This window comes from Antedon mediterranea, chromosome 2 (assembly GCF_964355755.1).
Source record: "Antedon mediterranea chromosome 2, ecAntMedi1.1, whole genome shotgun sequence".
Lineage (NCBI taxonomy): Eukaryota > Metazoa > Echinodermata > Crinoidea > Comatulida > Antedonidae > Antedon > Antedon mediterranea.
This window is the reverse complement of record NC_092671.1, coordinates 33,882,303-33,909,669: the sequence shown is the minus strand read 5'-3', so window position 1 is coordinate 33,909,669 and position 27,367 is coordinate 33,882,303. Positions and strand designations below refer to the sequence as shown.

Here is a 27,367-nt window from a genome sequence, read left to right as displayed (position 1 = left end):
GGAAAACACGGAAATATTTTTCAAAAACCCATTTCTAAAAAATCAGTTAGAAAATAGTGTTTTTTAATACATTACACTTTTTCAGTAACTTAGGGGCTTAGTTTACAATACGTCGCGAAACGCGTTACACTTAGTGACTGACGCGTTTAGTCGCCGGTGAACTGTCTCCCCTTTGGTAAATTATGTGTCGAAAAATGGGGAATAAATTTTATACACACAATTAATACGATTTGTTTAGGCCTAAGTAATATTTACGATAAAAATGTCAGTATAATTTACATGTATAACCTCATTATTTGCAATGTACAACAAAAGCATAATTAATCTTATCATTGCTTATTAACTTTAAGCTAGGCCTAGGCCTAGCTAAGCCGTCTGCTCAGCCTAGCTAGCCTTGAATTTTTGTCTAAGCCTATGGCATTCATGGGTTTGAAAATTCTTGGTCGTTTCGCCCCATTTATCGTTCCTGGGTTTTCTCGCACATTCACAAGAATTGTGAAACACAAAATCCTATACAGAACAAGAGTAGTAAAGCGATCAACTTTTCAGGCACCCTATCATGGCCCATGGGTAGGCCGAAGTTGGGTTTCAACAGAACAAACTTCACTGCTGTCAGCCTAGCTAGAGGCCACGCAGCATCTGGTAGGCCTAGGCCTAGCTTTATTGAATATATAGCCGTCTTTCTCAAATCTCGTTAAATTTGACATTTTAGTAATAGTCTCATAATCACATTATTACACTATGAAACATGATAGGGTCACATTCAGAATGTTTCAATATACTTTTCGCCCGTCAAAAATAATATCGCGACAAAATAACAGATCGCCAGCTGCTAGTGTGATTGTGAAAAATGTCACGTGATCAGACTCCCTAGCAAAATAAAAAACCCAATTGGACCCGAACGGGGAAAGTGTCTATTTACACAAAATTGCGCAATGTATACGCGATAAAAAATACCAGAAATAGAAAGATCTGGAAAAATTACATGAAAAGGCTTTTTAAATTTTTTTTTTTGTGAAGAAATTAATTTTTTAGGATTATTCAAATATACCCCTCTTTTGCATGTAAAAGAATAGGAAATTACAAGGTATCCCCCAAAAACTCAAAAAGGCGTGATTTTCAAGAAAATCGTACTCATTGAAAAAATTTCAAAAAAATATGAAGTATGACGGATGATATTTTTAAATAATAGTTGAAATGTATGAAAAATAGTAATTTTCTGGGTGGAGCTCCACTTTAAGCTTTCTTACGTTTCAATATTATTTTTTATTAATTATGTACATGCTTATACTCTGTCCATATTTTCATTATGTGTTATTTATACGCTGTTGATTAATAAGAATAAATTGGGAAACTGTATACTGAAACAATAGAAAGATGCAGTGCCAAAATGTGTTGACTCAGAGTTAAAATAATGCGAATAGCTCATACACGTTTGTTTACCCATGGATTATAGAATATTCGTAATCCAAGGTTTACCCAATCAATATAATCACCGTCACAAATGCAGTAGTATAATTTGGCGTTTTATGGTTCTAAATTAACTCTGTTCTTGGCAAATTGCGGAAAATTTATTTTCAATTTAAATGCTCATTACAGGCAGCTTATCATATTTTATTTATGGTTTTTTTTAAGGCACTTCTTCCTCCCCTGACTTTGGTAGTGCGTTTGAAAGTTCTTGTCCCGAAAACATTATTACGGAAACAGACAGTGGTGTCAACTACGCAAGTGTAACATGGACTGCACCAGTTGTTCAAATTGATGGTCAAGATATACCGATCACCAGCTCTCATCAACCTGGCGACAACTTTCTTCTTGGTGTAACTCTAGTTGAAATATCAGCGACGCTTAATGGAGCTACAGGCTATTGCAAATTCTCTGTATATGTTGATGGTATGCCTATAAATTATGCACTTTCTGAAACTAACATTTTTTATATGATGGTGGTGTTTACAAAAAGAAATCTCCATTATAATAATCAGTTTTTTGAAAATTATTGATTAAACAACTTGTAATAATTGCAACAGAAAACATACGGTCACGTGTTGTTAATTTACTGAAAATGAAAATAGGCGCGTCTACAATACAAAAAATGATAATATATTATTTCTATTGTATACTTTTCATTCAATTTATTTCTGATTATTAATGCTGAGCGTGCCTTGTCATTTGATCTTATGATTGGCTGTGACAAGTTCTGTACAATATTCTGTGGTTTCTGTTTTTATGAAGCCAATTTGTCAATCAAAATTCAGTCAAAAGTTTAGGGGATATCAACATCCGTGTGTCATCACGCTATTCATTTATCTTTTTATTTCGGAGTATCATAGTGACATAATATTATATCCATAGCAAAAGAGAGAAAAAAAATATTAATCTTACAGCTCATAGAACAAAAACAAAGATATGTAAAGATATAAAGTCAATGCAACAAAGCATTCCATTGTATGTGCATTCTTGATACATTAAGAACGTGGCGATTAATGGTCATGATCAAGGAATTACTACTTGCATTCACACGATTTTTAAAACTAAAAACAGATTTTCTAATGAACTCGTCTAAGGATGGGACGTCATTTAAGACAAACGTCATGCTTGCACTACAATGTCTAGGCTGCTTCAGCAGCAAACGTAAGGCATTGTTATAACATACTTTCAGTAATCTCAGAGTGCTCTTATTATATCTACACCATAAGGTTGAACAGTACATGCTGACACAGTAACTCTTAAATAGTTAACATTTAGTCTTAGTAGAACATTTTCCAAACTTTCTATTTAGAGAGTTGGCCCTAATGCAAATAGATCGATATTGACGTTTGATGTCACTTTCATTACTCAGGTTATTACTGATCACATGACCAAGATAGGTTATTGATTTATCAACGATTAGAGGTGCCCAATTTAAGGTAATATGTAAAACACCTTTGAGGTTGCGGACTTTCGGGCAAAATAGCAATCATTTGGATTTGGTTTCATTAAAAGTAATATCATGGTCACTACCAAAACCTTCACAGAGTCCAATTAGGCTTTGTAAGCCAGTCACTGACGGAGCCAGAAGGACCAAGTCATCGGCAAAGCTTAGGCAATTCAGTTTAAGACTGTTAATTTCACAACCTTCTTTTGACTTAGTCAGCTCAACAGTTAACGGATCAGTGTACACATTGTAAAGTAGAGGGGACATAACGCCTCCCTGGCGAACTCCATTACGAACAGTGAAAGAATCGGAAACGGAACTTCCCCACCTGACAAATTCCTGATTCCTATACCATGACCTCAGTATCTTAACTACAGGTGAAGGGGTACCCCTGTCAATTAGGGTCTTGAAAAGTGTCCAGTGGTTCACCTTATCTAAGGCTTTGCTAGCGTCCAAGAAACAGCAATAAACTGGGCTACCATGATTGTTGTAATGCTCGATAATCTGTTTAAGAGCAAATATACACAATTCGGTTGAGTTACCAGATTTGAAGTCAAACTGTTTGTCATGGGAGTCCAGTGAATTACCACAATGACTCTAGAAGTTTAGAAGCTACACATGCCAAAGCTATTGGCCGATAATTCCCTTTATCAGTGATATTCCCTGATTTAGATTTAATTACCGGCACAAGCGTGACTTTTGTGTGATTACTTGGAACAAACCCGTGAACAAACATAGCCTTAAAACATACACTTAAAATAATACTAAGTCGCTCAGAAGCGTTCATCATATCAAGATTTATGCTTACATATTTACATTATTTTGCAGATTGGGAGGATGTGGTGATATCAAGTCCCGAATGTACGGATGAATCACATAACCTACCGTCAGGTTCAAATACGATGGTATACCAGCCCGAGATTATTATATCAGATAATTCTGGTTTGTTTACGAACTCTTGCAGAATAGCGACTGACTATATATGCCCTGGTGATGTAGTAGGTGTGGGAACGTACACTGTCCAGTTGTACGTTTCCGATGAAGGCTGGTGTACTTATACTGGGTGTCGTTATGATGTCACCGTCATTGGTAAGTTTACACTATATTTACACATAATAATATATTCATATATGTTAAATTTTCGATTACACCCTGTAAGCTACCATTTTTCTTCTGTATTCATTTTTTTTTGTATTTAACAAATATGCTGTTTTTAAAAGCATAAACAAATTAAATGTGTGTATATTTTGGGTGTTTTAAAATGGTATGCAAACGTTACAATCACAGAATGACATTAATCCGTTCACCTATTCGACTTTCTTGCAGATGCAGAACCCCCCGTAATTGCATGCTCAACTGAAATTACTGATTTGTCAACAGACACTGACCAACCTCACGCTGCAATAACGTTAGAAGATCCCCCAGCCTCTGATAACGTTGGAGTTACATCATTTTCATGTGATCAATCTGGTTTAAGGAACATGCCTATTGGAGTGTCAACGATTACTTGCACAGCCACCGATGCCGCTAACAATCAGAATCAGTGTACTTACGATGTCAGCGTAACCGGTAAAAAACGCTTTATGTCGAGGTGTCAAAACATGTTCGTCAAACCAAATCGGTACCTATAGTTATAGAAAAAAAGGTTTTTTTTCAAATATTTTTGTTATAAGGATGTAGCTCAAAATCTGATTTTCTCTTTAGATGACCAGCCACCTACAGTTGGGTTCTGTCCAGACGTTGTAGAAGGTAGTGTATTACCCTCAGACTCGAAGGGATCTGTTTCTTGGCAAAATCCTACTTTCTCTGATAATTCTGGCGTTCCACCAAGTGTTACTAGTACTCATACCAATGGTCAAAGATTTCCTTTGGGTGATACGACTGTCACCGTCACTGCAACAGACGAGGGTGGTCTGGAAATGCAATGCCAATTTATAGTCAGATTAGAAGGTAAGTATGTAATGCTGTGACGTATGTACTGTAGTTGTGTACCGTCAGACTATTGAAAGTGAGTTATTCGTTATCTGGTAAATAAATTGAGACTAAAGTTTATCTTTAAAATAAAATCATTCAATCTGATGGTCATGACGATATTAAAAAAAAAAACTTTGACTGATTATATTTCATAAGAAGTTGACTTTTTCTTTCCATTATTTTCTGTAACGTTACAGATGTAACTCCACCGGTTTTTACCAACTGCCATTCTGATATTGTTGTCAATACACTTCCTGGTGCTGCAATTGGTTCTACGGCGTGGAATGCGATACAAGCCACTGATAATAGTTTAATCGACCCAGTTATCGATAACGCGACTCTTGTTGGTGGAAATTATCCAATCGGTGAGACTTCTATAGAATTTACAGCGACAGACAACTCTGGAAACACAGCAACCTGTGAGTTTAAAGTGACAGTGATAGGTTAGTATTCGATCTAATGTTATTGTATATTCAACAAAGAGTTAGTGAAACACCTTTCAATTAATACTGTACAATTATTAATTACTGTCTTTAATTTATCATAGACAATGAATCTCCTGTATTCTCAAACTGTCCCACCAATATTTCTGTACCGACTGACACTCTTCTGCCAACAACTAACGTTGTCTGGAGCGACCCTACAGCGTCAGACAACTCGGGTGCCAATCCACTGATAAGCCAAACCTATTACTCAAACGACGTATTTCGCCTTGGAATTCACGAAGTATTTTATCTCGCTACGGATTCAAGTGACAATGAGGCACAATGTGGATTTTCAATAACAATTGTTGGTAAGACTTTTTAAACATCATTATCACTAGTAAAATAAGGTGTTGTACTGTCTGCTTTATTTTTACTTATGAAACGGTTGTTTACTGTCAGCAAGGATTTCCAACTGAATTATTAAAGTGCTGACATTTGACCAAAAAGAAATAACATTTTTTTCAGATAATGAGGAACCAATATTCTTCAATGGACCAAGTAACATGATGATCAACACGGATCAAGGTTTACCAACAGCACCTGCATGGTGGTCAGTTATAGATATTGCACGAGACAACTCAGAGGACACTCCAACAATTAACTGCACACACGTCCCAGGACATGTCTTCAGAATTGGAAACCATACTGTAAACTGCGTTGCCGCCGATGGTGCTGGGAATTATGCTGTTACCACATTTTATATTGCAATCATAGGTAATGACATGTAAATGGTATTTAATTTGTTTGATTTTTTTTGGTTTCAACACAAGATTACAAGAAAATATGAATACAAACAATTTGCAAGCAAATACATTCAACAATAAACCAAAAGTATAGCACATAAAGTCGTTGTTTTAAATGTTGTAATTTTGTATTTATTGTTGGAGGATTATGTATTGTTTTGGAGACCCACTTGATAGTTTGATTTAGTTCGCTTTTGGGAATCCTGTCTCTCTCTCTCTATTGTTTGTTATTTTTTGTTATAATGTGAGACTAAATACAAGAAATGAAATGAAATAAAAATCAACCTAATTCCAATGAGGTCCTTTAAACAACTGTTAGACATACAAATGAAACACGTACAACAATCAAATATGGCAGAGCATATACACTTTAAATGCATGATGTACTGTAGTGTATGATATACTGTAAATGCGTAGTATAGGCCCCTATACTCTAAATAAATGATATCTATATATAAATTTACGTAAGGGCAAAATTCAGTAAATCGCGCGTTATTTCTAGAATGTTTACTTGATGGTATATAAAGTTAGTTCGTACTTTCGATACTGATTTTAACCACCTGATGTAACCCTGTTTACTAATTAAATTGAGTTCGATAATTAGTTATTGACGATTAAAACGAATTAAAGTTCAACGATTTGCTCCAAATATGGGTGTTTTCCGATCGTGGTATACACTGTCTAATGCATGTCCTTCTTGAAAAATACCCGCATACAATAATACGAGGATGCTTCGCATTTTCCTATCTCCTCCTACGATAATTGTTTTTAATCGCTGAAAACCAGTTGAACAGCTAGAGTACAGCATCATAATGTTGAAGACAGGCCGATTTTCTTTAAAAAATGCTATTTTGATAGATTTAATATACGTTTATACAAATGTATTAATTTGCGATGAATGGAACATTCCAGTCTCTGTTCCACAAGTGTCTATTCCCTCAGGCGTCGTAAAGGCAAGTACTGTATTGTATACTCATAACAGATATTCGATCAATTTTTTTTTTCAAAAAAGGTTGGATATAGATTTTTTTTTTAACGGATAATGAGCTAGCGTTTTCAGTCGCCCTATATTATGTACAAATCTTAATTATTACAGTTAAACCACCCACATCATCACCCTTCCCTTACTTGCATGAGTAGCGTTGTAAAGCCAGTAGTAGAGGATAGGCCTACGGTGCACCGCATGCCCTAAACGCAGAACAACTTTGGTGGGTAGGGTAGGAACCAACTTAAGTATGAATTGGCTCTAAGAAACAATTTAAAACCATTAGGCCTACTAATTAACTTGAGTTAGATAATTTAATATTTATTGACGATTAAATCGAATTTTTGATTTGTTCCTTTTTGCACCCATCCTTTTCCCCATCCCTCAACCCTATGTTACAAATTAAGTTTGTTTAAATTTGACTTAAACAATTTTTCTCTTTCGGAAGTAATTCCCAGGGTGCTAATTTTAGTTGAGTACATAAATCACAGTGTATATTTATATGTTCTTGTAGGCCTAAACGACATGTATTATTGTCCTGGGGTACGTACATTTGAAATCGCCAGTTTTTTAGCGCTGAAATTATTATGTATTCGAGAACCATCTGTGGGGCACGACCTAGATGGTACGCGAGCAAAGCGAGCGTACCATCTAGTACTTTAAATGCGTGATATACTGTAAATGCAAGGTATACTGCACTGTAATGCATGATATACTGTAAATGCAAGGTATACTGTAAATGCAAGATATACTGTACTGTAATGTATGATACTGTAAATGCATGATATACTGTACTGTAATGTATGATACTGTAAATGCATGATATACTGTACTGTAATGCATGATACTGTAAATACATGATATACTGTAAATGCAAGATATACTGTACTGTAATGTATGATACTGTAAATGCAAGATATACTGTACTGTAATGTATGATACTGTAAATGCATGATATACTGTACTGTAATGCATGATACTGTAAATGCATGATATACTGTAAATGTAAGATATACTGTACTGTAATGCATGATATACTGTAAATGCATGGTATGCATGCATGTAATATCTGGTAACCACCGGTAAACAACGGTAAATAGCCACAACTGTACACATATAAATGTAAAAAGTAAATTTAATAATCTTTGACAAACAATTCTTCCTTTTATAATCCAAACCCCCCAAAAAAAAAACCACAAAAAAAAACCAACCAATTCTCAAACAATGATACAGTATCCCTATTCCCCACACAATTTATACACTTTCCCAAATTCCCAATCCTTCCAGACAAAATATCAACATCATCGTCTTATTGTCAAATAAATCCCAGAGACCCCCCTTCCAAATACAATAATATCACAAGATGAATAATTAAACAATAATCAATGTCCACAATATCGTTCCTTCTGGCCTTTTCTCCTACGCTGACACATAAACAAATTAGAAAGATAACAGTTAAAACGATTCTGCAACTAAACAACTCCCACGCCTCTGCTCCCGTTCTGCTTGTATTCCCAATTATAATTCTTCTCAAACTGCAACTATTTTCTGACATATAAATAAATGAAATAGGCCTATAAAGTTAAAATGTTTCTTGATGTCTTTCTGCACTGCCTTATAGTATTACTTCCAACTCACAAGTTATTAACTTCATGTATATCACTTTATTTCCTTTCTGCTTCAGCTCTATATCACCATAAATATTTCCAACGCACAATTTATTAACTTCATGTATATAACTTTATTTCCTTCCTGCTTCAGCTCTATTTTCTGCTTCAGCTCTGTATCACCATAATTATTTCCAACTCACAATTTATTAACTTCATGTATATCCCTTTATTTCCTTTCTGCTTCAGCTCTATATCACCATAACTATTTCCAACGCACAATTTATTAACTTCATGTATATCACTTTATTTCCTTTCTGCTTCAGCTCTATTTCAGCATAACCATTTCCAACGCACAATTTATTAACTTCATGTATATCACTTTATTTCCTTTCTGGCTTATCATAACCTAACATAGCCCTCCTTCTCTGTCTCCTCTCAATGTCCATCTCCCTCTCAACCTTCCCTCAATTGCACACATACCACCACCTTATCCTTCTCAACCAATCAGCAACTCACACACCAACTCAACTCTTAAACCTCTCCTCCAATCAGCAACCTCCACACACTCCTTCTCTTCACACAAACACTCTGCTCCACTGGCTTCAAACAATAGTTTCCTAAAACAAAAGAAAGGTTTAAATAATGAAAACAAAAGGAAAAGTAAGAATGACTTGCAAAATAAATACAAAACTTATGTCACTTGTGACAGGTATACTGTACTGTAATGTATGATACTGTAAATGCATGATATACTGTAAATGTTAGATATACTGCACTGTAATGCATGATATACTGTAAATGCAAGACTGTACTGTAATGCATGATATACTGTACTGTAATGCATGATACTGTAAATGCAAGATATACTGTACTGTAATGTATGATACTGCAAATGCAAGATATACTGTACTGATGATTCTGTAAATGCATGTTATACTGTACTGCAATGCATGATAATGTTATTGCATGATATACTATACTGCAATGCATGACTGTAAATGAATGATGTACGTTAATTTCAAAATGTTTGGTGTACTTTATGTGCATATTTAAATCCACGCTGTACATTAAATGCACGATATACTGTAGTAGGCCTACATGTTATGTGAATACATCTCATGAAATGTATAATATTAGGCAATGTATTTGCTGGGTTTTTAGATCTGTAGTGACAGAAGTTTCAGTAGTTTCTACTTAAGACATCAGAAACGATTGCTTCTCTAAAAGATTACATCAAAGGATACCTCATAGATAAAAACAAACACAAAAATAAGGCTAAAATACTATAATTTTCAAAAAGTATTTATTCAATTACTATATATAAACCAGACAAATACATACACATTCTGCTTATAATTATATATATATATATATATATATATATATATATATATATATATATATATATATAAATCATACTGTAAATTATAGAAACAGTGCTCATATTCGGAACATGATCTCATAATCGCGTCGAGCATAGCTCATTGGCGAAAGTTCCGTATTTTTTAGTTGTATGGAAAAATGTCTCTGGCGGGATTCGAACCTGCAACCTCTCGCTTACAGGGCGAGTATCATACCACTAGACCACAGAGCCATGTATGGTATTATCACAGGTTTTCACCCACCAGATACATTCTCTCATACAACAAACGCCCTCACAATCAGTGGAGGCTTAACAAGTCAGAATAAATTCCAACTTTAATTCGCAACGGTTTTTTAAATAACATTGTGTATATGTAAATCAATGAAGTTGCGTAGCACTGTGTAAATTATATATAAATCATACTGTAAATTATAGAAACAGTGCTCATATTCGGAACATGATCTCATAATCGCGTCGAGCATAGCTCATTGGCGAAAGTTCCGTATTTTTTAGTTGTATGGAAAAATGTCTCTGGCGGGATTCGAACCTGCAACCTCTCGCTTACAGGGCGAGTATCATACCACTAGACCACAGTGCCATGTATGGTATTATCACAGGTTTTCACCCACCAGATACATTCTCTCATACAACAAACGCCCTCACAATCAGTGGAGGCTTAACAAGTCAGAATAAATTCCAACTTTAATTCGCAACGGTTTTTTAAATAACATTGTGTATATGTAAATCAATGAAGTTGCGTAGCACTGTGTAAATTATATATAAATCATACTGTAAATTATAGAAACAGTGCTCATATTCGGAACATGATCTCTAATCCCGCCAGAGACATTTTTCCATACAACTAAAAAATACGGAACTTTCGCCAATGAGCTATGCTCGACGCGATTATGAGATCATGTTCCGAATATGAGCACTGTTTCTATAATTTACAGTATGATTTATATATAATTTACACAGTGCTACGCAACTTCATTGATTTATATATATATATATATATATATATATATATATATATATATATATATTTTAATTACAGTATCTATTCTTAGTTGGTTATATATATAATATTTAAGTTTATTTATTTCTTAGATGAAGAAATTCCATCGTTCTCCAGTCAACCTGAAGACATTTTGGTCGTGACGGACCCGAATCAACCTTTTGCCACTTTAAATTGGACTCTTCCGACTGTCTTTGATAATTCTATGGAAGAAGTGTTTATCAATTCTACTCATCAACCACAGACCACATTTCACATCGGAAATACAACTGTGACGTATTGGGCGTACGATATATTCAAAAACGCCAATGAGTTTTCATTCAAAATTACTGTATTAGGTAACTTTTTCAATTCATTCTCTTGAATATGACATTTCAAATTAAATCCGACGTTAAAAATTGCATTTTTAAAATGATTTCATTAAAAAAACAATAGGTTTAGGAAATGTTAAGAATGACCAAATTATTGAAACGACTTTACGTATTACAAAAAATTACAATTACCTAAAACTTTTTACTGTAAAACGTATTCCTTTACAATAGAGGTCTATACATTTATATTATGTAGTTTGGTGTTATCGCTCAGCATAGAAACGTAGGGATAATATATGTTTTATTGTACTTATGTGTAATTAGATAGAGAAGACCCAGTTTTCTACAACTTAACCTCGAATATTACTGTTCTAACTGAAACAAGTGTAAACTTTGCGCATGTCAGTTGGACAGTTGTTGATGTAGAAGACAACTCTGGCAAACCTTTAAATATTACGTCGAATCATCGTCCGGGTGATATATTCTATTTTGGAGAAACAGATGTGACGTATACAGCCATCGACCAATCAGGAAACATACAGTGGTATACTTTTAGTATTCTTGTCTTAGGTAAGTAACTTAAAATGGTATTAGGAAAAGAAGTGTGAAGTAGATGTAGTAGAAGCACTAACGATAGTAATGGTGGCAACAATGTTAGTAAAGTAGTATTGTAGCACTGTAATAATCAGAACGACTTACAGTGAGTGCTGTGTTGGATGTAAGAATAGGCCTATTGTCTTGAATAAGGATATGAAATAAATGCAAAATACAGTCGCAGTATTATACAGTAATTGATTTTTTAGTTTGTTTTATGTATTTTAGACAGAGAACCTCCACTCTTCATATACTGCCCTGTTAATATAAAAACTTCAACATGGTACAGATCACCTTATGCTAACGTTACGTGGCAGTTACCGAATGTTACCGATAATGTCGATGTTCTTGGTGTTGTATCGAACCACATTCCGGGTGACGTTTTCCGTCTTGGAGTAACGACAGTGATGTACAAAGCGACCGACAGAGCCACTAATATCCAGGATTGCCAGTTTAATATAACCGTTATAGGTAAGGTGCTTTTATGATAACTTTGGAAGAGTTGCTCTGGTGTAGCCGACCGTACATTCATATTATATTCGAATTATCCTACAAACGGACAGAGACATTTGCATGTTGAGAAATAAGACTTAAGCCTGTTTTCCTGTCGACGTTATTCGATGCTATCGTCGTTGATCGGTAACAGTTCAACGACGATTGTTTGAAAACGCTCAAGTTGAAATGATAACGACAGCGAGTTTCTTTTCCTGTAAATCGTTAACATTTCTATGTTTATGTAGAAGATCGCCGATTATTGTTAACGATAGCGTCGAATAACGTCGACAGGAAAACAGGCTTTAGGCCTATTAACATTTAATTCATGACAACCTCTGATATTTGTGTAGTGTTGAAACGTGATTACACGTTGCGCACATTACTAATAATGCTCTTCTTTCTTTTTATTTAGATGTTGAAAAGCCTTACTTTAAAAACTGTACCTTAGACTTCGAGGTAGATAATGTTCCTGGAAAAGCTTACGCAAATGTGACTTGGGTTGCAACAAGAGCATACGATAATTCTGAAGTGTTCCCACACGTCACGTCAGACGCCAACCCCGGAGACCTGTTTCCGCTGTATGATACCTTAGTTACCTACACCGCAGTTGACAGAGCTGGTAATATTGAGTTATGTCAGTTTACAATTACTGTTAATGGTAAGTTTTGTTACTTTAGGCTTGTTTATAATAATGGTGTTTTTGATAAAGAACATATATTTGGATTTATAAAAGATTTTACATTTTACTATTTTTTAAATACATAATTATGTTTAACTCAGCCAGATTTCCATTTATTCTTGTTTTAAAATATATTTAATAATATAAGCTTATCATTTTTCTGAAATAGACGTAGATGTACCATACTTCACAAATTTTACCGAAGACATACAAGTATTCCTCGATACAGTTCACTCAAACGTAACGGTAAACTGGAATCCACCGTACCCGGATGATAACTCGGGAGTGTTACCCCATGTTGAGTCTACTCACAATCCCGGAGATGTGTTTCCGGTTGGAATCACAGAAGTGACTTACACAGCTACTGATAAAACTGGAAACATGGTGACTTATACGTTTACGGTCAGAATACGGATTGCTTTCACCGACCTACGAGTAATGGTATGGTTCTGCTAATAAAGGAAATAATAAGGAAACTTGTGAATTCTAACTAAACTATAGGTGACTAATCATCTGATTGGATCCCTCCATTAACTGACTTCAGGAAAAAAACCTTATATGTAGCAATTTAATCAAAACATTACATAAGTGGTGGTGTCCATAAACATTCTATCTAATATGTATTGTTGTTATTATTCCAACAGTTATTTAATGGAACGGACAATGTGGACATCTTACAAATATCAGCTATTGCGGCAGAAAAAAAAAAGACCCGAATATTGACTGAAACGGAAATAGATGACTTAGAAATTACTCTATTATTAATGGCAGAGACTACAGAACTGATAGGAAATAGAGAGCCAGACATTATGACAGAGGTAAGAGAAGGGTCAAAACGATTGTTTTATTTCTTACAATTCAAAAGTAGTAACATAGCAAAAACTTTCTAACGGAAAGCAATGCTTAACTTCAACAATTGTTTGACATAATTTGTCCTGGTAAAAACAAGGACTTAACAATTTCTTGCTTTACAACTACAAGTCGTTTTCAGTCATATTCTATATAGCGATAATGAACAGATTATCATCTAAGAAATGTTTAATATTATTCGTTAAAAAACATGTTTTTACATCAATCTTATGAACAGAATACAATTATATATAAGTTAAATAATTTCATCTCTATAGAAATGATTTAATTTTAATCGTGTTATGTTATGCCTTTTTGTTTCGTTTACTTTGTGATTGTCTTATTCTAAAGGAAACAGTTAACGTGACAACTACTGTTATAGAACGCAAGAAGGTAACCCTATCATTATTATAATTTCTAAAATGGTCTTTCACACTTTCTCCTGTTCGAATCCGGCTCAAGTTCAGATTCGCGTATAGCATTAGTGACTTTTCATTTTCCCGAGCCACACATATCGAGTTAAAATAATTGTTTTGTTGAACGTTGTGAAAACAAAACATGGGCATGGAGATCCAATTTTATTTGCCGGAGCCAAACCGAAGCCAAATCGGAACAGGACCAGAGCAAATGTGAAAGAAGCTTAAAATACAACACCTTTAAGCTATTGCCAATGATTAATTGCAATATAGAATGTTTAAACTGTGATGACTTTTTGTATAGACCAAACCCGTCAAACACACTTACATACATTGTGTATTACATACATTAATTTAATTTACAGAACATGGCAAAACAAATTGGTATAATTTTAGCGTCCGAAAAGATATTGACAGAAATTGCGACTAAGGACTCATACTTAAACATAACATGGAAACGATCTTCAAAAATAGTTGGTAAGTTTGGGAAATGCCATTTAAGTATTCAAAGTAGGTAAACATTGAAACGTGTATCAGCCTATAGGCGCCTTGACTAGATCTCCTAAAATTAAACGTTCTTGAAATATTGCATTGCAAATTTGTTGCATATTTTTTCAAATTAACAGACGTATTAAACTAAATGTTCTATCGCTTCCAAATAAAAATAACGTCTGTAAACTAATACAAATAATATACCTTTGTTTGCATTTATGTTAATTATCTACAATAAAAAAGTAATAATTTTAACAAATTAATCTTAATTAAATGCTCTATTAAAATAGTATGTCCTTAATTTGATTACAGCTTCAAACGTCGAATTAGTGAAACAAAAGGTTTGGTCATTTCATTTTCAACCTAAAGGAGATATCCTAGATTCAGAAAAAGACAATGCCAAAAAGATTGATAATAATGATAAAGGATTTCTGAGAGTTGATCCAAGTTCAGTCAAAAACGTTCCAGGTATAATATATTTCTAAATGTATAGAATGAGATTATTATCTTTTACTATTATGATATTTTGTTTACACTGTTCTGTCCCATCCTCCAAATTAACTGGATACTGAGGAAATATCCTCTATTGGGGTAATACGTCTATATTATCCCAGTTAGGTATACGAGTACTCCTAGCAGTCAGCAGTGCAGCGCTTACCCAGATAAGCAAACCGGTAGACGATTCCCATAACACTATGAGACTGGACCAACGGCTTCAGGCCATCCGAAGGACATCATGTATGAAATTTGCCACAATCATGCATTGCTTATAACTAGAAGGAAATTCATTTGCTCGAATATAAATTTAAACATTACAATATCATTAAAATGGATATACACATGCAAAGTGCTAGGAATAAATTTTTAAAGTGGCCTAATTTGCTAAGATATGATATTATTATTTATAATAGTAATTGCACTATTGTATATTATACATTTATATAACAAGGTCAATATATTGTCACTAACATCAACTTCTATCAGCAGTAATTACACAAAGAGAATACAAGTAACACATATAGAGTTTATTCTATATGTTTAGGTACAGCATCTATCATAGTTACCTTTTTTGAAAGAGCAACATTTGAAGAGAGTGAAGGGCACGAAAAATCATTCGTGACCTTTGACCAAAATGATGGGTACGTAACTGTACTTAATATAATAAATAAACAAGACTGGCACCATTTACTTTTATTTTATGTTTCGGGCAATATTTCCAATACAACGAGCATCCCTCATGATGATGTAACGTAAATCCCCTTTTGAGGATTTGGAGGGTTATTCTTCACGGTTCCATACAAATGATTGCGTTTGTTGTTTCTTCTTATATATGTGTGTTATTTATGTATGGTATTGGAATAAATTAAATCAAATCAAATGTTGTGGTAGGCCCTGATAAAACCGAATAAAAAACCATTAGTAGTGAGTCAATGAATTTAGAACTGTACTTTAGGATTTAATCTAAACCATGGAAGAGTGAAATAACTCTTCCCTAAGAGTGAAATAGCTCTTCCCTAGTCTAAACAAAAATTAAGAACTATAAAGTTCAATCATACTTTTCTCATACATATGTTTTCTTTTTCTGAAAAGTGAATACATAGTTCCTGTTCCATACGAACTAGCAAGTGGTCTGATATCGTGCTCGGTCGCTTCAAACACCTCAAAACACTCAGTCGCTATTGACTATTCCATGGAACTATCAATTGTAAGTAAAATGATTTGACTTAACTTGGGTCTCGACCATAAACAATAAATATTTAATTTGGTTCCTACATTTTAAATTAAAATTAAACATCTGACATTAAACCATTACTAATAGTCAATAAACAGCAACTGTATGTTAATACAAAACCGCCAACTACAATCTGAAAATGAAACTGGAGTTAAAAGCCAACGTTTGATAGTTTGGCATTGTTTACTGAAAGTAAGCCTTCACTGTTTTACTAAGCAGCATGCTAAGCGTCCACTAAATGAACTTCCAGCGTTCTATAGTTAATCTCATACATTTTTTTTTGTCTTGTGTGGGTTCGTCCCACTTTTATTATAGTTCTATAAATATAAATAATATATGTGTATATGCACATTTATATAATTCTCTTATTTATAAGGTACATTGTTAAAAAAATACATATCTTTTGAACAGTATATACATAAGACTAAGATTATTTTGATGTTAAGAAGTAACCACATTTACATTCATATACATTTTTAAAAATACAATTAATTAAAATATGTCGATGGCAGTAAACTGACGATAAAAATTGATTTTAAAAAAACGTACTTATGAAAAAGTTATTATTGTTGTTTTATTCTGTTCGTGTCCGTTATCTGGGTAGAGAGGCTATAAACTCAGGGGAAGAATATAAAGAATCTTCCCTTTTCACCAAGAAAAAAATGGATGAGATGAAAACGAAGAATGCAAAAGCTTGAAAAAAGGGTGTTTAGAATGGATAGGATGGAATGATATATATAATGAAAACCGTAAGGTTAGAGTCCATACACAGTGCAAGTCCAAGGTAATATTTTGGCTCTGTGTGTATGTGAGTCGCTTCATACCCGGATGACATTATCTTAAAACTAATATAGTTACTAGGCCTATATACAATGTATTTAAGAGATAAAAATAGCATTTTTTTTTAATTTCATTAATTTAAGGAGATTTTGCTTTATATCTCCCCATTTACATTGAGCTTTAAAGTAGTAGCACTTATACTCACTTTCAATTAAATGCTTTACTTCAGTAATAAAAAGATTCCAGATCTTTTTTTCATAGTTGTTTCCTTTTTTTTCAGGTTTTGTTAATATATGCAACTTATATATAGAGAATACAAATAATGAAATCAATTCATTTACAATTATGTTATTTGATCCAGTAATCACTGTAGTCCAAGTTATTGGGTCTTCGTTTGAAAAGCTCTTAGCTATGACATTTTTAAATTTAAGCCATATCCATTGAATTACACTGCATTTATATAACATGTGTTTTTCAGTTTCAACCTTGTTTATACATTTATCACATAAATCATTACCTGCTAAGTTCCAGATTTTCAATCGTTTTTTACATGGTAGTATTCTATGCAGAAGTTTAAAATTAAATTGAGCAACTTTAGGTATATGTTTTAGTCTATAAACTTTATAGTACCAAACATTACTCCAATCAATGTCTACCTTACCTAGTTCTATTTCCCATTTTGTTTATGAATTTGGTATTTTTGAACATCTATTAATAAAATGATTATAGAAGACGGTTCCTTTATTTTTCATATAAAGTCGTAGACTAGGAATACTATTGTCTTCCTTTTTTGTATTACCTTTTTCAATAATTTCTTTCCACTCTTTTGGTATGGCTTTTAACAATTACATATATTCAATTAAGGCGTTATGCCGTTTATACAGTTTAGGAAATATTTCACAAGGTGAAAGTACTCTATCATTCATGTAAATATCTCCGATTGTTTTAAACCCAGAAGATAACCATACTTTAAAATACATAGATTTATTGTTCAATATGATATGTCTGTTTTCCCACAATTGTTGGCTCTTTATTTCCATGGTAGTTTTTGGTTTTACATGTATGATATTGTTTAATTTTACAACAGACTTCATCATATTTCTATAAAATAAAGGCATACTGCCCAGGTTAGCATGCTCTTCTAAATTCAACTGCGTTATGTTAACTGTATATTCAATAGGTTGAAGGTAAAACTTTGGAATGCATTTCCATTAATCTCATACATTATAAATAATTCATCACTCGTATCAATGCTATCTGATTTGAACAAACACTCTTCAAATAATTGTCTTTGTTAAATGATTTCAGGAAAAACATGAAGACAAATTATACTACAAGGAACATGCTGTATGTAGTTTCTGGGACGAAGGTGACAGGTAAAGTTTTAATAAACACAGATAAAAGTCAGCCAAGTGTTCAAGTGGTCAAATATTCGGGAGTGGCAATCGGCAATTATCACCTACAACATATTTCGCATCCCGTCTAAAGCCAATTTACAAATTCGAGTATTACACAGGCGAGCGGTAATGGTAGGCGGAATCCCGCGTAACTTGTTCCACGTAGAATATGTATCTGTCCTGAGCGTGTTTCCGGTAAACCGCCCGACCGCTCCGCGTTTTGTGTAGATGGTTGTACGAAATAGCCTAGATCAATGCTTTCCGCTTATCCCGTATTGTTACCGCACGTCTGTGTAAATTTACCTTAATGTTTATATTAGTCCAGTTCGTCGTCTTAAATTCAATGTATGAATATTTTATTACTTATAAATTGTATTGCATCTAGTACTATGTTGCCTTTTCTATAAATATCTCTACATACGATCGCATATTTTAAATACAGTATCATGGCAAACACTAAAGTAAAATTAATTTCTTATTCATCCGTCCTCCCGAAAAAAACTCAACTAATCTATTTTTGAAAGAAAGATTTGTATTATTATTATTCTGTCGCTTGTTTATTTATTTGTTTTTTACCATTTTATATGCCGTACTATAAACATTTCTGTAAAGTATCGACGAGCTGAAGTGGATATCTTGTGATATATCCTATAACTGAGGAAACAAATGGGATAATTAGTATATTTTTACATTTTTAGTAAATGGTCTACATTAGGCTGCAGGCGCACTGACGTCATTGAGACCATGTCACCAGTGGAGTGTCGTTGCGAACACACAACCACTTTTGGAATTTTTGTGCCAGCAGAAAAATATAGCGTACGTCTTTTTTTTTTATCAATATTTAAAAATAAAATGTAAATTTACATAAGTTAACTTTTGTCATTAAACTTTTAAGTAGAATTTATCCTATTATCTTGGAAATGAAATGAATAAATCCTTGTCGTCATTTAATTGGATACTTGTGTTATCACGTGTCCTTGTGTTTAATTCTGTACAAGATCTATATAGTTCTATTTAATTCAGCATTTTGTAAAACATGTACAATAATACAAATATTTGGCCAAATCAGTTAGCCCTTGTAGCTTTAACTGTTATTGTTATTATACGAACACAGAACGCCACCACAGAAGCAGCAGATTTATTCAAAATCCGTTGCTACTTTACGACATCAGATTGTTATAAAACAATTTATATAATATAGATTTGTTTTATAACAATTATTATTTAATGATACACCCCAAAAGCATTTTCTCAAAATAATATTAATGTTATATTTCCTCTTGTTTTTGAGTGACTCAGTTGGATTCTATAGTGTTATTTTCTTTGTAGGAATTCGACTTTAAAAGTTTAGCAGAACGTATAGGGATATATATCATATGTCTCATTTCAATAATTGGATGTATATATGTCTTGAAAGTCATAAATTTTATTTGGTAAGAATTACTAAATTATTAAATTAAGTACAGTAATACCATTAGGAGATTGGATTTGAATCAACATTCTGACATGGCAGGGCTGATGTACTCTCTGTCGCCAACAGACGATACAAACACATTTTCTTTCTTTGGACTATTTATCGGCAAAGTTGTTTTTCAAACAGAGTTATGATAATTTTTAGAATGTACTATACTACGTGAAATAATGACTACCACGCGAAGAAAACTGTAATTTTACCCTGATACATTTTATTTAAGAAAAAAAAAATAATATTCTTTATAATTATTATTTATAGCATTCGTTTTTTCACGAATTGATACTCTTTTCTTTTCTTTAGGGGACTTTTCAAAGGACCTGTGTCAGTATTTATATATTGCAACTTGTTGGTTGGTGCGTTGTTATTGATTGTTGCATTTATCATCAGTTCAGAGACTATGGACTACAGCGTACGTACACGATGATAAGGTTTATCCCAAATAGCGTGCGCGACACATGACATGAAGGAAATGGGAGCACATGTCATATACGTATAGGATGTGCGTACTTTTTAGTCGCGTGCAAACGTGACTCTATAGCTCACTATGTTGGTCGGTCGGTAGACACTAATTCATATTTGCGCACTCGACTTCAGCCATGTATATGGCCTTAATTGATCCAATTTTTTTCTTCTTCTTCACCATGCATTTTGCAATGACTTTTTGAAGATTTTGTATAAACCTTATTGAATCATGCTGATAAAGTTGCTTCTCGTTTAGTAAAAATATGTTGTGCAGAGACTTTCCTGAATGTTTAAGACATTTCAGTATCGTTTCCATTTTCGTTTTCGATGTATATTTTCGAAACCCAGTTCGATGTCAAAATGTAGAAATGTTAGTATCACGGGGTAGATAAATAGAGATAAATAACGCTGGCTGACACTAAAAACCAAACTAGGAGCGGCGGTGCGCACACAGGCAACAACACATAACACATCATACGACATCATCTTTTATTTATAGATTCTGTGCACTACGTTTGGAGTTTTGATACATTTCTTCTACATGGCAATCCTGATGTGGTTGATTGTCGAATGCATATATTTCTACATGTTAAAAGCCAAAATTCGATTTGAAGGTTCAAGTATTTCTAAGAAACCAGGCTACCTAATCTGTGGATGGGGTGGAGCGGCATGTCTATCGGCAATATTCTTTGGTATTCATTATGGTTACAACGAAATAAGTGGGTAAAGAATACAAATATTGACGTTTTGTAATATAGGCCTAAATATTATATATGCATACATATCGCACTGATGAACGGCTCTGCTAACTTTTCTGGATGTTTACGTTAACTTTAACGCTATTTTCCAACATACAACGCGCAATCTCCGCCCACTTTGTAAACAAATATATCTGTGCGTGCGCAAGTATTACGAAAACCTTTTAGTTACATGCGTTGAGAAATATTTTGCTCCCGTATTAACTTTATAATAATGTAGTATACCAATAATGAATGTTTATGAGTGCAATGGAACAAATCATTTAATGCGGCGGAAGATATGAAATAGCATTTTACTTTATCGTTTTGATTTATCTTTTCGCATTTTTTTATATCTCCATTGAGATCCAGCCACTGATACCCACAGCATTGTCATTTTTTTTTGTAATTTGCCTTTGGATTTATATATACATATATTTATTATGTTTAGATTCAACCTGTTAGTGGCGGTTTCATCGCTGTTGGTTGACAACTGAATAAAATAAAATAAATAAATAAATAAATATATATTTATTAAACATTAAAACAGGTCATTCTTTGTATTATGGTTTATGATTATTTAGAAAGAGAAAAACAAGGTACTACATATTAAGTAGCTCCCGTCAAACGACCTCTCGTAAACAGGGTTTAGTTTAAGTTTTAGTTTAAGAAACGATTCAATTCATGTCAATGTAAATACTTTTTTTATCTTTACAAATGACAATAAATTTACTTAATTACTTAGGCCTAGTCTATTTAGCGTTATGTTATGTTATGTTATGTTATGTTATGTTAGTAGGCCTAGCTTGTAAACAGCAATAATACAATGCAGGTATTTATAGCGACCCGCTTAAATAATTAGAATCGATTATTTTTCACATTTTCAACCGTTAAGGACGGTTTGGTCGGTTTTACTTAATGTTCATATAATTGACGACATTTACATTTTGTAGATGCTGGTTGAAGTTCGAAACTGGAAGTTTGGTTGCATTTATCTTCCCAGCAATGACGCTGATTCTTGTAAGCAGTTTTATTTAGTTTTGTCTTTATTAATAAATGTTCCAACACTATCAACATTAGAAACACTTATTTCGTATCACAGTGATTTATGTCAAGTTTTTCATGGTAAGTTTTGTTTTATTTCAGATTCGAATAATATTTATCGGAATAATATTTATTACAAAAGTTGATGGAAAGAAGCGAAAAGAATATTTAGTAGCACAAGTACGGTAAGTTTTTAAAATCATGATAATACTGTAAAGCAAATATTACTTTGACGATAACATGCAACGATTGAGCTTGTGTTTGTAGTGATCATTTATATTAATTTAAAAAAGTGTTCTCAGATATAAAAAGATGTTTTTGACTATTCTTGTCTTAAAATGAATCGACTTCTAGAGCAAAGTGATTAAGTTGATGGAAAAAAATGAAATGCTAAATAGCTATTATTTGTTTCTTTTACAGGTGCTGTATAGAATGCAGCTGCTTCTTGTCCCTCTTTTTTATCTTTACGTGGATGTTTGCGGTAATGGCGGATGATAAATACCTATTTTGGTTAATGTTCAGCTTATTATTTGCATCAAATGGTATATTTGTTGCACTATATTGTTACTTTTCTTATGAGGTAGGCCTATGGTTTAAGATACTGCTTGAAATTAGTTGTATATGATTCTTTAAAATTCTTTAAAAGCAGAAGTAAGAACACAAAACACAAAACTTGTTCTTATATTTAGTTAGTGCTACCATTGATGATAGGAATTTCTGTCAAACAATCTCTTTGAACACAATATCACTTTCCACGGCAATGCATCTTTCCCCCCTCTATAGGAAGTCGTGAATCGACTAAACATAGGTAGCTTTCGCACAATCACGGCGCACACTACTTTGTTGATCGAACGTGATCATCATTGTTTAACAAAAAATGAACGTGCAAACAAAAGCAGTACCTACTCACGATACACAATTTGATATTGCACTCTTGATGATGTAATTAAGAGTTCAATAGATTATTTAATTCATGATTAATCCTCCAATAAATGACAATAATCTACTTGGTAGATGTATGTAATTTTGCATGCATATTTTTAAATTTTAGATGCGTGAGGTTAGACGAATAAATCGAAAAATGTTAACTCGGTCTTCACCGTCTGATACCAAACTTGTAAGTTTTTATTTTAGGGTGATGAGAAGCAGGGAGATAATAGAAGCAGGTAGATGATATAGAAGCAGGGTGGTCAGAGAATCTGGGAGTTAATAGAAGCATGTAATCATCAATAACACACGTAGTATAAATGGGGGATTTAATTATTTTTTTTGTTTACTTTACAGGGTAGTGAATCATCAATAGGCATAGATATTGGAACAGGTTAGTATGTTGTAATTTGCGTATTTAAAATATTAAACTTCCTACTCCACCAACCAACAAACCAAGTAAGAAATTTCACAAAGTCCTTATAATTAATTTGTATTTTTCGGAATCGAAATTGTATTGTTCTGAAGGCTTATTTGTAAATACTTTAACAAAATATTGCAACATTTTTGTTCTGTATGATTTTTGTGTTTAGTTGTTTACTATCTGTGTTTAACCGTTTGTATACAGTTCCGTGTTATGGGAAATGTAATACGGTACATTAGTAAAATGACCAGTTTTTTAATTTGTTTTTATTCATTTGAACAGATAATGAAAGTAACACTGAGTTTTTTGAAGAACAAGGACAATCGGTTACTGAGTTAGACAAAGGTAAAATAGCATGAAGTTTGTTTTTTAAAGTGATAACTATTCGTTGTGTGAATAGGCCCTTCGTTAAAAATGTGCCCATATATCAATGAAACATAACTGCAAGTACTGTGATGGCGCTGTTTTATCAAAACGATTTATAATGTGGGTTGGTTATGAATACGGATTAACCCGGTGTACATGCTAAGTAACAAGCCAGAGATGTGTAAACATTTTGTACTTGTAATCACAAGATGACCGACATAACAGTACAAACTGTAGCATCATTTATCTTCAGCATACTCTGTTTTTTGTTCCATTATGTAGATGTAAACACTGTAATTTTGTTCACAGTCATAATAACAAATAATACATTTTTATGACTTAGAAGGTAACAAAATATTTCATGAGTTGAAAGATTGACAGCTCTATTTAACGAGACGGAGAGAAGTTAAATCTTTCAACAAATGAAATATTCTCTCCATTCCAACGAATTCAAATAATAATTTGTGTTATAACACACTTACTGTCCTAAAGTAAACTTTTATTAAAATAATCCGCTGCTTACATTGAAGCATTGTGAAAGGATAGGCCGGAAGCTTGGCTAATTAGAAAGGAAGCGGCGGTTCAATTTCGGACACGGGTTAGTAGTAGGCCGACAGTGTTTTCAAAATGTTTACGGAAAGTTGAACATGCAATATAACCATTAATTATCGTAATTATATATAATTTTTCCGAAAGGTAGAACTAATAACCAAACGGCACGCAAACACAATCACTAATACATTCAGGTGTGTTATAATAATATTTTGTTTTAAAATGTTTTTGAATTGCAGTCATAGAAGATGAAAGTCACGTGGAGTCAGGCAACATGGAAAATGGTAATTAATTCATGACATATAGAGTACTATTGAATTTAATCCATGCAATATAATATGACAAAGCGGTTTTAAACATTAGTATTTACTTCAATTAACTACTGTATGATATAATACACTTTTTTTATATTTGAATAGTCTGTTTTATTATTTATAACATATCTATATGTTTAAATCAGCCGATTCCTATCGCTTTATCTCCAAATAATACAACATTTGCCCAGTATCATAGGAATAATAATAATAGGCCTATGACTGCATCGCATTTGTATAACGCAATGATGTTAAGGATTTGTTTACGTTATTACGATAGGCCAACTAGGAAATACTCGTGAATTACATGTGATGCATGTACTGGGCATCGTGTAGATACAGTACCGATAATCGGTAAAATTACATTCTGATACTGATAAATCCTATTTATATATCTTGAATATAATTTCTTAGAGGAAAGTGAATCAGAAATTGAATCAGAAATTGAATCGAAAAAATCAAGTGATGATGAAATCGAATCTGATGACGAATCTAATGATGAAGAAAGTTCAACTCCATCAGAAGAAGAACAAGATAAAAATGAATATAATAAAAGTGACGAGGAGAGTGATGATTATGACAGTGATGATGCTTGTTTTGAAAAATAATATAATATAGGCCTAGAGATTTCTCATAACTAAGATATTTGAATATAGCATTGAAAGCAATTCTAAAACACCAGTAAGAGACAAACTATTTTGAATGAATGCTTAGAAGGAATATCATTTTTTGCACACAATTCAAATAAGTAAATTGATGTTGGTTATTAAGCAGAAAAGAGGGAAATTGAAAGTGTACTCTTCCCTATTATTAAGTAAGAAATCATGAAAGTGCACTAAAAATAAGTTACGTTTTGATTGGTGATTGAGTCTAACTGTCGCTTCATTAACGTTGTTTTGCGTCCGGCCCGGTGGGTATGATGGTATAAATGACTGTACTTAACTTGTATATGTAAATTGACGAAGTGGAAGGAAAATGTATAATCCTCCAAATTTATATATAAAAAGACGTATTTGTTAAAAGTAGATATGGATTTTAGACCAGTAAAAATCAAAGGTTGTGTACAGTAAACATTAATGTTTGCTATAGTTGTAGTACACTAAACATACTTCAAACTCGAGTGAACATTTAAACTGAATGCACAAAAATAGAAGAAAAAATATTAAAGCATGCATAACGTAGTATGTTGTACACAGTAATTATGTCATTATTATATATTAACGTCTTAGTTTAAAAGAACAAACAACGTATAATTTTCATCACAAAACACATATTATGCTATAACAACCATAGACTCCTAATAAGGCTAACAACAATCAGTTTTATTCAGAAACATTGTTTAAAAAAAAAAAAAATATTTCTTGTACAATACATATCAATTTTAACTGATGTTATTGGTTAATATCCGTCATTAAAAGTTGTCATGTTATTTATATTTGTGTTATATATTATTATTATTTCTTAGTACTGCAATTAAAAATATATGCACATTTTCTTCACAATGAAACAAATTTAAGATACTTTTAAATACAGATCTTAAGACAACCCCATTGCAAAACAAGTTTATTTCTACTTGATTGTGTTTTATCCTGTATAAATATGTTGTTAAATAAATAAATGAATAAATAAACATAGGTTTCGAATAAAAAAAAGCATATTATATCTAAGCTGAAACGGGATTATGGTTATAATATGTAACTACATTGAACGATTTTGTTCTGTCTAACCGTGTGAAGCACGCTTGCTAAAAAAGGTGGCACTAAAAAAATATAACGTCTTTTGAAAGTAGGTGCTACGGCCATATCATGAACATCATTTGGCAAGTCAAACGCTCAAATTAATCTGTCACATCCTTAAGCTCAGTCTAAACTTTAAAATGTTTGTGACAAAAAAATATGAGGTGCCCATAATAGACATGATGATGACATATCACTACCATATTTGGGTATATCACTACCATATTTAGGCACACCACATACGTTTGATAGTGTAAACGGAGCTTTACATGGATTAATCCAAAAACACTGAAAACAAATCGATACTTCGGTCTCGTCACAAGAGGAAGTGCTGGAAGCATAAATGCAAATACAAATTTTGAAAAAACAGATAGTACCGAAGACAGAGGACAACCGCACACTTCTTAGGAATCAAACATCATATCATGAACCGGTTTGAACATCCACACAGCATCAAACATCGCCCAAGACAGACCCAAGTGAAAGAATAAAAA

At 33.0% G+C, this 27,367-nt stretch overlaps 1 protein-coding gene and 1 non-coding gene across 2 annotated transcripts in view; one reads left to right on the top strand and one right to left on the bottom strand.

Annotated features, from left to right (window-relative positions):
• Positions 1–26,476, top strand: part of LOC140039399 (uncharacterized) — a 37,730-nt gene extending 11,254 nt beyond the window's left edge. The window contains exons 6-36 of the mRNA XM_072085001.1: positions 1,636–1,893; positions 3,743–4,003; positions 4,241–4,483; positions 4,619–4,864; positions 5,086–5,331; positions 5,436–5,681; positions 5,839–6,087; positions 11,185–11,430; positions 11,728–11,973; positions 12,226–12,468; positions 12,905–13,150; positions 13,341–13,612; positions 13,816–13,989; positions 14,372–14,413; positions 14,802–14,913; positions 15,241–15,396; positions 15,971–16,067; positions 16,519–16,633; positions 18,749–18,816; positions 19,536–19,653; positions 20,167–20,270; positions 20,612–20,720; positions 21,273–21,496; positions 22,464–22,530; positions 22,657–22,739; positions 22,975–23,134; positions 23,606–23,671; positions 23,839–23,875; positions 24,188–24,250; positions 25,063–25,107; positions 25,552–26,476. Coding sequence (XP_071941102.1) covers positions 1,636–1,893; positions 3,743–4,003; positions 4,241–4,483; positions 4,619–4,864; positions 5,086–5,331; positions 5,436–5,681; positions 5,839–6,087; positions 11,185–11,430; positions 11,728–11,973; positions 12,226–12,468; positions 12,905–13,150; positions 13,341–13,612; positions 13,816–13,989; positions 14,372–14,413; positions 14,802–14,913; positions 15,241–15,396; positions 15,971–16,067; positions 16,519–16,633; positions 18,749–18,816; positions 19,536–19,653; positions 20,167–20,270; positions 20,612–20,720; positions 21,273–21,496; positions 22,464–22,530; positions 22,657–22,739; positions 22,975–23,134; positions 23,606–23,671; positions 23,839–23,875; positions 24,188–24,250; positions 25,063–25,107; positions 25,552–25,745 — 5,036 coding nt within the window. The 3' untranslated portion in view covers positions 25,746–26,476. The remainder of the gene's footprint in view (positions 1–1,635; positions 1,894–3,742; positions 4,004–4,240; positions 4,484–4,618; positions 4,865–5,085; positions 5,332–5,435; positions 5,682–5,838; positions 6,088–11,184; positions 11,431–11,727; positions 11,974–12,225; positions 12,469–12,904; positions 13,151–13,340; positions 13,613–13,815; positions 13,990–14,371; positions 14,414–14,801; positions 14,914–15,240; positions 15,397–15,970; positions 16,068–16,518; positions 16,634–18,748; positions 18,817–19,535; positions 19,654–20,166; positions 20,271–20,611; positions 20,721–21,272; positions 21,497–22,463; positions 22,531–22,656; positions 22,740–22,974; positions 23,135–23,605; positions 23,672–23,838; positions 23,876–24,187; positions 24,251–25,062; positions 25,108–25,551) is intronic.
• Trnat-ugu (transfer RNA threonine (anticodon UGU)) lies at positions 10,234–10,305 on the bottom strand. Its single transcript has one exon. It is a non-coding gene; the product is annotated as a tRNA-Thr (tRNA).
• Positions 26,477–27,367: the final 891 nt, after the last annotated feature.